The sequence below is a fragment of the Megalops cyprinoides genome, chromosome 3, assembly GCF_013368585.1.
Source record: "Megalops cyprinoides isolate fMegCyp1 chromosome 3, fMegCyp1.pri, whole genome shotgun sequence".
In the NCBI taxonomy this organism is placed as follows: Eukaryota; Metazoa; Chordata; class Actinopteri; order Elopiformes; family Megalopidae; genus Megalops; species Megalops cyprinoides.
The window spans coordinates 47807506-47822920 of NC_050585.1; the positions used below are offsets into that span (position 1 = coordinate 47807506).

The window sequence follows — 15415 nt, forward strand, 5'->3', positions numbered from 1 at the left end:
GTAAAGATGTCCAGAGCTCTTCGAGTTGTTTTAACGAGAAGTTCCCTACCGAGGCTGACTCCAGAACAGTCTAAATACACTAAAAGAAATGACGGCGGGTTTTGTGCTTTTGTGCTTCCAGGGAGTCCAGGTATGGTACTACAGCGCAACCCTGTGGCAAAATATGATGCAACAGTAGGAATTTCCTCTGGCAAACAGAGTTGACTGAGGTGAAATCAAGGCTTTCAGAGGAGACTGTGCTGTAGATGTACTCAATCATACAGTTTTGTCCCTGACTGTACACCACCTCAGGCTCTTGATACTCCAACACAAGGCAGCATTTGTCTTGCTGCTGTGACACCATGACACCATTAGGGGCTGTCCAGGTCTCCCTCTGTCTGTCTGTCTGTCTCTCTCTCTCTCTCTCTCTTCTTTTTCCTAACACGGTTGATCCTTATTATGTACTGTATGCCTTTTAAAGGGCTACTATGTGCATTATTTTTTCAAAGCTCGTTTTTGTGTGTCCTGTCTTTACATTAAGTCATAATGGTGACAGTGAATACCACCGTGCCACAGATATGATTCTATTAATACACTTGCATGTGAATGCTGTTGATGAGACATTGACATACACACATCCTGGTAATTACAGTAAGTGACTGCTGGTCATTCACTCATTATGTATCCTAAGGCCCTTAAATGTTCAAAACAAAAGTAAAGCCTTGAAAATAACCCCCAATCTTGCTTCAAAAGCCTTATGATTGGCTCTGGAGTATCTCATTGGTTTCGCTTTGAGCCCATGCTGAACCCTACAGCTCAGGTTTGATGCCAGCCGTGTCATCGGCTGAAAAATGACCAGTTTCCCGCAGCAGTGGTACAAGTTTGCTTCATTCTGCCCGGATAGGGGTACGTCAGCAGGGGTTGCTTGTCTCGCTGTTCTCAGACACCCCCTGATTCATCAGGCGCCTGTAGGTTGCCTGGTGTCATTAGTAAAGTCACACCCATCTTCCAATCGGCACTTGGAACTTTGGATTTTGGAAATATTGTTATGTTCAAGAAAAAATCTCCACACTAGCTTAGCATTTTAACTTTGTATCTTACCGACCTCTTGTAATACCTTATGATGTCTACTCTTAGCATAATGATGCACTTATTTGTAAGTCGCTCTGGGTAAAAGCGTCTGCTAAATGTTGTAATGTAATGTAATGTAATGTAATGAAAGTGGCTGTAGTTTGCTGGCCGCCCTACAGTGTGAAAAATAGTCATGGTTGGTTTTTAGAGTGTGTCGGAGGGTTTCTTTCGCTATGCCCTAGCACTCCTGCACAAGTACAGTGGTTGGTACGATGAGACAAGCATCACATATCCAACTGGCAATTTCAAAAAAGGGCTGCGTGAAGGGGAACAATCACTTAAAAAGCCTGGCAATGTAGGAGGCTCCCGAGCAGCTCAGTCAGCGAGGTACTCTTCCTGATTGCAGGCTAAGCCCTACAGCCGGAGTTTGAACCCGGGTGTGTCAGTCTTTCTATTAGTACCCACATCACTGTAGTGCACTGTGGGGCTTGAAACGTGTGTAGAAAAATAGCTGTTGTGCGAGTGTGTCAGAGGAGGATTTGTCTTGTTTCAGTTCCTCCTATGAGTGTAGAGGATGTGACAGTATAATAATCTTAATCTACAGATGGTGATTTCGAAAGAGGGTTGCATAAAATGGGAAAAAAGTATAAATAAATATGTTTTATGACCTAAAGAAAAAAAATTGTTTTCCAAAAATTCCAAAATTCTTTTGCAAACTGCAGGGGAGAGTGAAATAAAAAAGTGTGTAGTGTGGCAACCTTTTAACTTCTGAAGGAAACAAACACACCTATAGACCTAAAAAACTGAAAGCTATAAATATCAAGTGGGTAATAAAAGTCAGCTTTTGCTCGGAAGTGGGCGGGAAAATGGTGAGAAACTGTTGCTCTAGATCACATCATTCTGTCTGCAGAGGTCATGGTGAAGAGGGAAATACGCTTCGCTCGACTTAGAGACAGCTGTGGGAGCACTCTGAAAAAAGGATGAATCACAAGGGTTAAAGAGAAAATCCTGAACACTGCCAGCGGTCTTTTCACACAGCCATTTAAAATAAGAAATTATTCTGCTGCGCCATGCCAAAAAAAAAAAAAAAAAAAGATCTGCACGTTATCGCAAGGCTGTAAAATCCAGTAAGCAGCAATTACAGTTTATACAGTACCAGCCAGCTAATACTGGAAGTCATCAAAGAAAATCAACACAGAATAATAACAAGAGATGCTTCTCATTAAACTGAAAAAGACAGCTTTATTTTTTTTTTCTTTACCCTTCCAATGTTTTTCCTACAATCCAGAGAGGATATATTTACAAGACTCAGGGTTGTTCAGATGGTTTCCCAGCATGCACTTCCATTTCTAATACAAAACATCTATGTACAGATTGACACATCCAAAATGCCCTCACTTGCTTATGTGGTTTGTCTGGATTAATTTATTCATTTGTTTGTTCATTTTACAAATTAAATGTACAATTTGGAAGCTCGAAGAACAAAAGTATAAATGAACATTACACTACCTTGGGATGCACTGCAGTTTAAAAAGATGGTTAGTTACAAAACAGCAGCATGGGTAGGATCAGAGGCGGTGGGACGGTGATGAGCATTACTGAGGGGGGAAAACAGCTGATCAGTCTGTCTGCATTCCGGAGGCATGTCACCTCCGCGCAGCACCGTGGCATCGCCATGACGCCCTACAATCATACCGCAGCATCGCCACAGCAATGTCGTGAGCTCGTCACAAGTAGGCTAACTGCCACGTGGAAAGAAAAACAAAAACCAACAAATCTCGATGCAGTGCTAAACAGGTAAGGGTGTCAGTCAATGTGTTTCGGTAGATTCCTTTACTTTACTTGGCTTCTCGAAAACGTTTAATCGGATCAGTTACATATGCAGCCACTCACATTAGAGCAAATTAATACGTTAGCTTCTGCTTTAAGGACGATCACTCCCAGAAAAGGGACTTGAGGAAAGATGGAAGGATTTGTGCCTTTTCACTGAATCCCTGTATATAAGAAAATGTGGAATTAAAGAGCTTCTTCATGACAGCCGGGACTTTCAAAAATCAAGTTTATGCATAACTTTAAATTCTACAATATAGTCTTTTGATTTCAGTGAAATTTTCTTTTGAGATGTTGAACTATTTTGTACACATTTTCATCCCTTGTTTCTATTCACTGACCACTGTAACAGTCTACCTTCCTTTCCTCTGAAAGTGTTTCACAAATGTTTGGCTTAATGTAAAGATTTTGCATGTCTCACACTCTCAGCTCACTAAAACCCACGTAGAGGAGCAGGGATTCTCACATAGGTGAAATGCATGGGGAACAAATCTGTCACAGACACAGCTGGATGTCAATCTGAGCTATTTGGCACTTGAGAAGAAATGACTAGTGTCTGTATGAGCAATTATAAAACAATGTCAAAAATTAAAAAAAAAAAAAAATTTAATGACTGAAGTTATTTAATGGCTAAAATTATCACAGTGATGATCTCATGCAAAAATACTGAATAAAGGCAGGGTGGAGTCATGCACTTAGAATGAAACAAGTCAAACCTGAAGAGCTTCTGGAGTACCAAAAATGAGCACAAGGCACTGCTGGCGGCCATGGCACAACACCATTAGGTGACCCGCCTTATTTTTATGTGCACTTTGTGTTCATTTGTGACTGAGCACTGCAGGTTACCTACTACCCATCAACACAAGAGCATGGCTGACTCAACCCTCTAACAGAGTGACACTGAACCAACACTGAACCAGGGTCTCCAAAACTGTTCTTATTCAGCGATGTGCTAATCAGCAGAGGCCCATAGTAACTGCAATTTCTGTTCCCACCATCCCTGAGCACTGGTGTCATTAAGCTGAAGGTTAAGCCAGAGGCAGAGGTCAAAGAAGGACACATATACATTTACATCCTGTCTACCTCGGTCTTTGCAGGGGACAACTGGGATATTCCCAGACTGATTACCAAGGTAACAGGAGTGGCACCTATTAGTACTACGAGGGACAGGAGAGCTTAGAGCAGCAGAGACTGGCCTTGTGATGACAGAGATGTGGGTTCAGCTGGCAGGCCAGATAGAGCTGCAGGCCTTTAGCCATAGGGAACATAACCTGTTTCACTGCACCTTTCAGATGGGTTCGGGTACATACTCCACAAGTGAGCTTGTAAGGAATCCATGTTTCCCAGAATACTGTACAAGAAAATACTCTAAGTATCTTCAGCATTGAGCAAAGAAGTCCCAGCATTCTCATGTAGATGAACAAACTGGGTCTGAGGTACACCAGAAAAAAAAGATACAGTTCCAAAAAACCATTGCAAATCAAAATATCAAGCTGAAAAAGGAACACAGTGTTATCCTAATGCTGACATTGAGCTTCTCCAGTCTATCCACAATATGCTTTATTCTTGATATCCACAATAATCTTTATTCCTTTTTTGTTTGTTTTTATTATGAGTCACATGAAAATGTCCATAACTCATAATTGTCATAACTCAGCTGTGTCTGGAGCAGTATCATTTTGAAGTCATAACATGATGGCTTGGGATTAATGAAATGGCAATAAATAAAATAATAATAAATATTAAAATAGAGGTCCCCTGACAGAAAACTAAAGTATGCCCAGATTCCTCAATATCATCACTGCTATGCTTAAAAATGTATGTTCATTTGCAAATTTTTACATTTCAGGCATGTGTTCAAAACCCATGTTCTATAAATTAATTTTTTAAAAGTTTAAATAATTAAAAAAAAAACACACAAAACATTTTTTTTCTTCAGATCGAAAATAAAACATCAAAACATTAACTCTCAATAATGTTAAATGTACACTTTATAAAAAACTTTACATGTTGGAATGGTTGTGCTTCCATGATGACACACAAGTTTCAATTTGTGGTAATTTCCCTGCCCATCAATCAGCCCAAAGTGGCTGCATAAAAGCAAAAAATGTGAAATCTTCTCATCACTGTCACAGCATGGTAAAGCAACGACAAAGATGAACTGCAGCAAGCATGTAACATTCTGGTGATGCCCTGGTCATGTGGCATTTGACATTGTGATAGCACAATGTTTGGTAAGCAGTGCCACAGCAAGAACACGTGTCATTTTTTAACGTGTTCATCTACCAGCTGTGATACTGTTGAAATAAGTCTGCCACTTACATCAGGCGCTGCACTTAGAGCAACAGTTTTAGATGGCATGCATTCTGCAGGCCTAAAATAAGAAATTAAAACACTATTGGATAACTCCATCGCAGTATTCAAACATCAAGGTGGTTTGCAGAATGAACTACGCAAACTGTGGATCACAGCAATTTTTCCAAAGGTGAATGAAAGAGTCTGCTATGTACCATACGTCATCGTAAAGTTCAACATGGTGTGACAAAGATTTGAGAAAACCACCCATTCTCGCTTTCACCAGGTCGTGTTTTTTAAATTGTAAATCCAAAACGTGACTTTGAAAAAAAAAAAAAAAAGTCATTTTGTTCTCTGTGGAGGATGCCCGCAGAATAAGATTGAACAAAATTACCAGTAAAAACACACCTCTCTGTGTCTCAGTGGGAACCAAATGCAGCCAAATAAAAGAGCACTGTTGTTACACATGCTGTTTTGAAAGCAAGGTCAGCCTCAATGATGAGTATGTTTGGTGAGCAGTTTCTTCTTGTGAAAAGACTGAGATTTGAGCCACATTTGTGCCATTTAGATTAGTATATTACAACCTAATGCTTGTTCAGGGAATAACTCATAACTCACAGGATGTACTGTATTTTGTAACAGTGTCAGCGTGAGCTCATACCCCTCTGGAATAGTCTGATGACGGCTTTGAGAAACCACCTGTTCAGACCACTGAATGGCCCTGTGTTTTTCACAGCCCATTATTGTCTCATGTCACCAAAAAAAAAAAAAACATTTTGGGAAATCTTGATAATAAAAAGGTAAACTTATCAGGTTGGCCAGTTCAAGCTGATATCATACAGGAAGGAGGTCTGACTGGGAAATCCCCCTTCCCAATTCAATCAGCCTTCTGAAGAATTTCTCCCCCCCTTCTAAAATGAGGTGTGGGCAAAGGGCTGCTGGTGGTGGGTAGTGGGTCTCCCTGGGCCCACGGCGGGGAGCGTGAGGCAGTGACTGCCCCCTCCTGGGCTTGGAGCAGTGGTGCAGTGGGCAGAACAGGCAGGAAGAGGCCTGCAACCAGGGCGTGGTTATACACCAGACAGCTGGGTCGGCCTCGACGTAGGCAAGTCCAACAAAGCCTGGACCGTCATGCCAACCTTCACCAACCCTCGCTCCTCTAAGATGTGATGCGGCAAGCACAGCTTCTCCTGGAGACCAAAGCAAGAGAGAAAAGCTTTTACATTTCCTGAAATTCTCTCCTCTCTCTTCTTATTTTTTATTATTTGAATGTGGTCCATTCATTGACAAAATGCATATTCATTACATTACAGGCTCTTATCCAGAGTGACTTACATCGGATAAAGTTTTTTTTTTTTTTACAATGTTATCCATTTATACAGCTGGATATTTACTGAGGCAACTGTGGGTTAAGTAAGGGTACAGCAGCAGTTCCCCCGCAGGGAACTAAGCCAGCAACCTTTCGGTTACGATTCTTGCTTCTAAACCACTATGCTACACTGCCTCCCATCCCCTTTTCATCTCCCATGTCCGTTATGGGTAAGGAGAATTTCACTTTCCTCAACTACTTACTTCATGATTGATTAATAGCCACCATTAACTCTCTAGCTGGGGCAGTAATTAAATGGTTTAAGTGCTTATAGTAGTTCTATTTCTGATGTGTAGTTACTCTGACATTAAAAGCCTTACAGCCCTGCCTGTCCAGCAGACAGCCTGCCTCGTTCCTTTTTTTGTGTGTGCTTTTTGTGTCTTGGTAGGCATTATGGTGGCAACCCAGATATTCTGATCTTGTGGTGAGAAATGCTTCTTGATAAACTTACCTGAGGCACTCCCAACTTCTTACATGCATCAAGGAAGTTTTCCACATTCCGGCGGCACTTGGCCATGCTCAGTTTTGGCTGAAGAACAAAAGGAGACACATACAGGTAAGACGTTTTCTGCTTGTTTGAAACTTAAATAGGCACAGCATACTTGAGGTACAGATTGTATTATTCCAGAAGCACTGATAATGTTCTCACAGTCACTTATTTCTCAGATATCTGATAAACATATATAAAAAAGCACCCGCACGAACATATTAAAGGTACCGACATTTTTTTTAAGCTCCCAAAAAACATGCACTTTCAATAGCCAAGTCGCAGACATCTGCCGTCATGCTTGAAATGAGTCCATTTCTCCTTTAAACAATTGTGAAATTTCTCCCCAAGGCACGAGGATACTTTGCTGCAGGCCAAGATGTCTGAATGATGACCCGGCAGCCTCTCAGAGATATTCCAACAGTACTCCTTGAACACAGCACTCGGCAACAGGGACGCAGGGGTCTGAACCATACTACATGCTGTAACTTACACTACATTTAACAAAATCCAATATAAAAGCATTTTATGTGGCACTACTTTTACATGCATTTTTACATGCTTTTACAAAGCACTGAAACCCCAGGTTTTATGGCAACAATTGGTGAGGCAAATTTACTATGACTATTACCGCTTGAAGTGTAAAAACAGAAGACGTGAGGTGAGAGGGAGCTGTGTAGTGTCATAAAGAGATGGGAATAGCCTGAAAAGTGCATCAGCAGGAAAATGGGCCACAGCAACCTATACAAAAAGCCAGAAACAAACATGCAAACATGGGCGGCAGTGTAGCATAGTGGTTAAGGAGCAGGACTTGTAACTTGTTGCCGGTTCGATCCCCGCTGGGACACTGCTGCTGTACCCTTGGTACCCAGCTGTATAAATGGATAACATTGTAAAGAACTGTAACCTATGTAAGTCGCTTTGGATAAAAGCGTCTGCTGAATGAATAAATGTAAATGTAAATGTAAATGCAAACCAGTGCAAAATCATTGTCCTCAGCTCAGTATCTCGTTCAATATGCTATTCCGATAAACACTATCCTACAATGGTGGGATAGAGTCATGGGACACCCCATCTGATCGCAGGAAAATGGGCGTGGCTACAGGCGTGACTATAAGTGTTCCGAAGAGAATAACACTGTAACACCGGCCGGCACAGAGCCCCGAGCTCAACCCAACAGAATACTTATGGTGTGAACCAGAGCACAGAAATAGGGCAAAGCCATGATGAGCCCTCTTCAGCTGTGGAGATTACTGAGCAAAGCACAGGACAAGAACACACAGTTTGACAGACACGCATTGTAGCAAGGGTGTTCAAGGCCATGCAACGCGTTTGTGTGCTAAAGTGCTACATTCAATAGGAGTTCAATTTTAGGTTCTCTAGACAGGGTCAGAAAGCATTTGAAAATTAGGTATTCAGCCGGACACAGTAGTCAGTAGTCAAAACCTGGTTTACAAATGAACCACTCTGCCTTGGTAAATTGGTGTTTTTCTTGCAGTTTGTCTGAGGACAACCCTAAGTGCCTGAACATTGAAAACTATAGCAACAGAACAATTCATACCACGTGTATAAACATGAGACATGGGCAGTGTCTACTATGGGTGACCTTACCACTGCGGGGGAAGGTACGTGGATGCTGGCAACTGAGCGTGGCCGAATGTGATTGGCCAGGTGGCACAGGACCACGCCGTCCATCAGGGCCGCGCCCACGTCGTCTGGAAGCAGCACCTTCAACCTGGACTCCAGATTCTGCAGGAGCATTTGAAAGGATTTGCCTGGTATCACTTTGATTTATTTAAGCCATTTGTACGAGTGTCATAATCAGGTCAGAGATTATGCATATTTAATGTTACAGGATTAATCTTAACACCTTATTAAGCCTGGGTGCAACTCCTCAAGAGGTCCACTTTGAGGCTCATTCCAAGAAGGAAATAGAGGCAAACCTCATTAATATGAATGAAGCTGTTAACTTCCTGTTAGCAACTCTCTGGTTAGATATGCATATAAGGGAGTTATCACTTCCAACAACAACAACAACAACAGCAGCAATAACAGTAACAATTATAAAACGATACAAATGAGAATGCATGTCACTTTAGTTGACTTTCATTTTCAAAAGCTGTCCAAAAGCTGTACATTGACCAGATTTAAATTTAATTTAAATTACTTAAATACTCGGTATCACATATTATGAAGATATATCTGCAGGCGGTGTTTAGTTCACAATGTAACAGCCTAAGAACAGACTGCAACAGAGAGGAGAATTACTGCAATACCTTAAAGAAATGGTCTATGGATAGGCAACGTATACCCTGACCCTAGCCAATGATACCGTAACCAGTGATACCGTAACCAATGATAGGCCTACCATACCCAACGATACCCTACCCAATGATACCGTAACCAATGATACCAAACCCAATGTTACCCTACCCAATGATACCGTACCCAATGATACCATACCCAATGATATCCAATACCCAACGATACCGTACCCAATGATACCGTAACCAATGATACCATACCCAATGTTACCCTACCCAATGATACCGTATCCAATGATACCGTACCTAATGATACCATACCCAATGATATCCAATACCCAATGATACCATACGCAATGATACCCTGGTCTTTTGGGCCACTCACCTGTCGCAGATCGGACTCCTGCGACAGGTGAGTGGCCCAAAAGACCAGGATACCATACGCAATGATACCCTGGTCTTTTGGGCCACTCACCTGTCGCAGGAGTCCGATCTGCTCCATCTCTTCTCGCAGGTGCTCCATCTTCCTCCTCATGGTGAAGCTGGGATCAGTAGAGCTGTACTCCTGCCGACTGCCTCGGGAAAATGCTGCGGGGGACACCGAGGGGAAGAACGTGTGTGACGAGACCGCAAGGAGCGGATTTGAGATGAACCTCCCCCTGTGCACCCCCCCCCCCCCCCCCCAACCCCCAAAACTACTGATGACCTAAGCCTACAGTGTATAAGCCTGTCCTAGGAGACTGTTTTGAAAGTGTTACTCCATTGCTAGGATTTCTCTGCAGCAACAGGGCTGGTTTCAGTTGGCTGCCTGGTCTGAGGTATGAGCTAAAAGCTGTCAGACATGCGATGTTAAAAGAACCAAAACACCACAATACAATAGAGCATGCAAGTAATAACGTGCTTCTCTCAGATGGAATATTTTCAATACACAGCCTTGTCAGTGGTGATCAGTGGATCTGTTGGAACTCAGTGTTACCTCCTGACACACTATGGCTGATGTGCCAAGACGTGCCTCACGCAAAGAATCTCTGATGACAGGAAATCTTGGGATAATGTTTCCAGGTAAGGATACACATGACAGCTAAATTCTTAAAGGTCTAAGAAATCAAATGTATTTTTTCATGTTTATTTAAAAGTAACTTCAATGTTCAGAACATCTTTCAGATTAGTCTTTCCTGCTTTTTCATACACAATGTGGTGTGGTTTGCAATGGGAGTGCAAGGGGTTCCAACTTCAAATCTTAAAATGCCCAATTCCATTACCAAAAGTTTAACAAAGCTATTCTATCATTGACATAGGACGGTAGGTGCCCTAGTTCCATGCCCCTTCAATTATGATTAACCATGCAGAATAATCATATTGCAATCTACCTTGGTTCATTTCATTCAACCTAAGATGTGACACTGATGCTCCTCTGCACGTTGTTCTTGTTTTTTTGGGAAAGTACCCAACAGACATGTAATTCCAGTTTGTGTTTCCTTCCGAGTAAATAACAAATAGTGAAGAGTGACCTCAATGATTTCACACATTTCATCAAACTTAGTGTTTATCGGCCTTCGGTTCAAGGACACAACACATCACACCGCACTTCCTGTTTCTGAGTATAGTGGTAGAGGGGGGGTTATCTTGTGTTTAAACTAATTTGAGAATGACTTCTTTCGGACCTGCGATGAAATGGAAGAATCCGCAGAACGGTAAAGGAAAAATTAATGGGAAAACATGAGAATTATTCATTTTGAAACACAGATTAAAGTTCTCATTGTCGATGGAATCTACAGTTTGCTCCTCCATCCTTGTGCTTGCCCAGAGGCATGTTGTCATCTGGGGCATTAAAACTGCTAAGCTGTGCCCACAGTGAGCGGCACAGTTTTCATTAACCTATTCAGTTAAAGGGGCTTTATCATGAATGCTCCTATCAGAATCTGAAAAACCACTCAAATTTGTGCAATATTTCAGCCTTACATTAGGACACCACCCTGCCATAAATGATATAACATTAATGTACTGTTGGCTATCTCATTACATCTTTTATTTGGCACCAACTGTAACCTCCCAAAGTCTTTAATTACTGAAAATACTTGATTAGAGAAATAGCAGTAGACCAATATTTAAATGAGCAATGAGACATAATGCATTACGTGAACACAAACTGCAATGCAGTAAAGCTGTTTTCTGCAGGGGTGAAAGCACCTATCGAGTTCCTGTGACATAGCCATAGCGTTTCTCACAAAAGCCAGAGACAAAAATATGGAAACTGAATATTAAAATAGAATATTCAATATTCAAATCACATTATAGCTACATGGCAAACCTTTCCAAGAAAACACAGCTCTAGATACAGCCTTGGTGGTACAGTAGCAGGACAATCACTTTGTAATAGCAAAACGTTAAATATTACCCTAAGACTGTTGCTCTTCCCTTAAGACAGATACTCCTGCAAATCCTAAGACAAATAGACATGAAGCCCAAAGCCACTCCAGTTTCATGGGATTTAAACTGCGGAGAACTGATATTTTTTGAAATGGCTAGGTAAATCGTTGATAAAAGCAGAAGTGAAAAGGCCACCGACATGATACTAACACTACTGTGTATAGGCGTGTAAACACATGAATATTACATTTTAAACTTTCAGCTCACACACTGGCTGTAACAGGAAGCTGAGCTGATGGTAGAAAGACAATTTGCTGTTTTCTATGGGTATTGTTTACAGCTTCATATCACCGCAAGAGGTTCCACACTGGTGGCCCAAATTCAATAGGTCCCAAACAAAAACCAGAAGGATCTGAAGAACTTGGAGCAACTCTACTCTATGAGTGATCATAAATCCCTCCTGTAATGTACTGAGGCAGAGACCAACCGAAATGGCAATCCTCCAATTTGGCTGAAAAGTATCAAAAACAACTTTCCTTTAATGGAAACACATTCTTGAAGACATTTTTGACTGTAGTAACCAGACCATAGACACCAGCCTTTTAATCTCCACTCTACAACCTAATCAAAACTTTGTGTTTCAAACTCAAGAGTCTGAAGAACCTACAGCAATTCTGCAGTAAAAAAGTGAATAACCCCTAAGACACCCTAGAACCTCATAAACACTACAGGCAGCATTGTGTTAGTATAATCTGTGCCAAACGATCTTCATCCACTGAACTGAAAAGCCGCATCATGGCTTCAAAGCATCAACCTCATGCAGATCAGGCTTGTCTTTACATCTGACAAATTTAATTACCCCAATTCCGCCTTAACTAATCCTACACCTTACCGTACACATTTTTAGTGAAGCATAAGTCATGTCTGAAGGGTATGCAATGGCGTGTTTCTATTCAATGCCCTCCAAAACTTTTTTTTTTTTTTTACTCACAACATTTTTCTCACATGTCAAGACAATGTTGCACGTATTAAGATGAGCTACATAATTTGCCATAAAAAAAGCATGAGCATGGGGAGTTTTATGGTATACGTGCCCAATTAATGGTTTCATCAACTGCAACAGCACAGATTTAGGGAGGGTCAGTGCAAACACACAGGGAGATGTGTTAGCTCAGTCCTCAGTCCCCCAGCATTGGCCGTGCTCCTCTTAGTACTCTGGTTTGCTCATTTGTCCTATGTTTTGCACTCACATTTTGTGACTTATCATGGAAGAAAAATGCTACTCTGTTGTGAATTGTGACAGTCAACCTCTCTGACATGTGGGATGGAATGTTTTCAGTCAGCTGCAAATTTACAGAAGGCCTGGGGTGCTGTTGTCAATCCTCTGAGTTGTCATTACCTCCGATAATGTCGCCTCCATCGTCACATTTCTTTGTCAAGAGTACAAAACTCTCTAACTTCCAAAGAAATATTTTCTCTCCTTGATCCCTCCCTCAAGGCCTTTGGAATGGAGCCATATAGATAATATCTGTCCAAAGTGTGGTGTCATGTGACATCTGACAGCGTCTCTGCAGTATGATAATTTCAGCTTGTGTGACCTACTTACCAACAGAGTACTAACCAGCTCAGCAGGCATCTGACTAACTATTAGGTTTTTTATTATTCGATTGTATTTCAGTAGTAACCAAAACAGATGTCTGAAGCTTGACACTGCATGACCGTAATCAAAAAGACACGTTTATAACATTGCATACTTTTGTCTTTTTAGCGATCATCCCAGAGTGAGTCAATTGTGCCTTTAAATTTGTCTCTTGTTGCCGCCTTTACCCTGACGCTCATTGTGCCGTTTGAAGTTGTTGAAGTTTGCCGTTTGAAAGTGTATCGTATTAGTTGCCCTATAGGCTGTAATTGTACAAATCTGATAGTACTGTGTCCTCAAACAGACCTTGCTCTCAGCTGAGAACTGTCTCATTGTGGAACTGTACACATCCTGTCCCCGTACTGTCGCTGTACTTACTGTATGCACTTTTGTAAGTCGCTTTGGATAAAAGCGTCTGCTAAATAAATAAATGTAAATGTAAAACAGTGTCTAATACAAAATGATGATAATAGGTTCCAGGTAGATGTTCAGACAGTGACTACATGGTAACGTCAGTTTGCTAACAGATGGGGAATTCAAAAAAGCTGATTTGTATTTAAAAGTATTTGGACATGTCCCTGTTATTTAAGAAAACATGACACTTTGATCATGGACATAAACCAGAAATGGAATATTGGTTGTTTTTTTCTGCGGAAATGTTGCAATTGTCAAAATGGTAGGATGTAACAATGTTACAAGTTTAAAAAACCTTTGCATAAATTTTCTTCAACTGAAAATTGAATTTTAAACGAGATACATTATAAAAATTAGAAGTGTTTCCATCATGTTTTTTTTACTTTTTGCTGATGCTAAACATATTCTGATATGTGACTGCAAGCTACAGAACGACTTATCATTAACACCTACTGCCCACACTTTAAAATGGATAGATTACACAGCTACCCATACATAGCTGGTTGACTATGCAGTTTAACCCACTTAATATACCCCTCTAGTGTGCACCAAGAGAACAATATGTAATGTGTGTGTTTAACAGGGTTCCAATATTATGCAATGGCACAGTCCTGCACAGAAATAGTAATAATGCATTTTACAGTTTAATGAATCCAATTCACTTTGTACATTTTGTTCACATACAGTATTGCTGTTGTGGCGTTACATGGAAAGCTGTTGCCTGAGTGCAATGATTTCAGTAAGTTCATGGTCTGCTTGACCACAATGTCAAAATCTATCATTAACAAACAGAGTGACTTTTAAAGAGCATGTCAACAGTTTCACTGCATCTGTCATCTTTTCGTTAACTTTTCTCAGTCTAACAAGCTACAGAATCAACGAATCAAACAGCACATATAATATGACTGTGTATTCATTGTCAAGGTGAACAGAAACCGGTTCAATTCCCTGCTGAGGCACTGCTGCTGTACCCTTGGACAAGCTACCTAAACCACAATGGCTTCATTATAAATATCTAGCAGTATAAATGTCCCATGACATTCCATCTGGCGATGAAATTACCTACTCTCCAGCCAGCATGACACATTACTAACCAGGGCAAAACAACAATGAGTCGTGGCCCTTTTGCTTTTCTCACCCCCGTCTTCTCCCTGTCATCTGGTTTCTGTCTTCTCATCTTCCATTTCCCACAGCCGCACAATTATTGTTTGTTTGTTTTAAATAAAAGAAATCAAACAATACAAGGAGGTTATTATTCACAGACAACTCCTTGTAACACTCACTATTCCTAAGAAATAGTGGTGGGGGGCAGGGGCTTCAACACAAGCTGACTCACATCCGTGTTTCTTCAGAAATGTGCGTGTGTGTTTGTGTAAGCTTAATTGCATGCAACTTCAGGCACCCATAGTGGTACATCTTTATTTTGATGTTAAGTCTCAACAATCGCTAACACACCCTGTGATCATTACTGTGACCTTAATAAACAGCAGCAGCACAGGTGTTTTACCACAAGTCTACTTTAAACCGCTAATAATGCAATATGTGAAAACCCCTAAAAATGCAATATATGACCAAAGAAGGACGTATTCTTACCAGATCTTGGCTTCAACCCAAACACCGTTAAAGTTGTGGTGAAATCTGCAGAGTGCACTCCTTCCTGCAAGAAAAAACAAATCTGATTTGAATAAAAAACCTGCTTA

General features: G+C 41.0%; 1 protein-coding gene across 2 annotated transcripts in view; it reads right to left on the minus strand.

Moving 5' to 3' along the window:
- Window positions 1–4904: 4904 nt before the first annotated feature.
- The window catches only part of LOC118775688 (leucine-rich repeat and calponin homology domain-containing protein 2-like), a 52381-nt gene continuing 41870 nt past the window's right edge, over window positions 4905–15415 (minus strand). For both annotated transcript variants that reach the window (XM_036525720.1, XM_036525719.1), the window contains 5 exons: window positions 15309–15372; window positions 9768–9880; window positions 8640–8777; window positions 6993–7070; window positions 4905–6362 (listed from right to left, as the gene is read on the minus strand). In XM_036525720.1, the coding sequence (XP_036381613.1) occupies window positions 6243–6362; window positions 6993–7070; window positions 8640–8777; window positions 9768–9880; window positions 15309–15372 (513 nt within the window). In that variant the 3' untranslated portion in view covers window positions 4905–6242. The remainder of the gene's footprint in view (window positions 6363–6992; window positions 7071–8639; window positions 8778–9767; window positions 9881–15308; window positions 15373–15415) is intronic.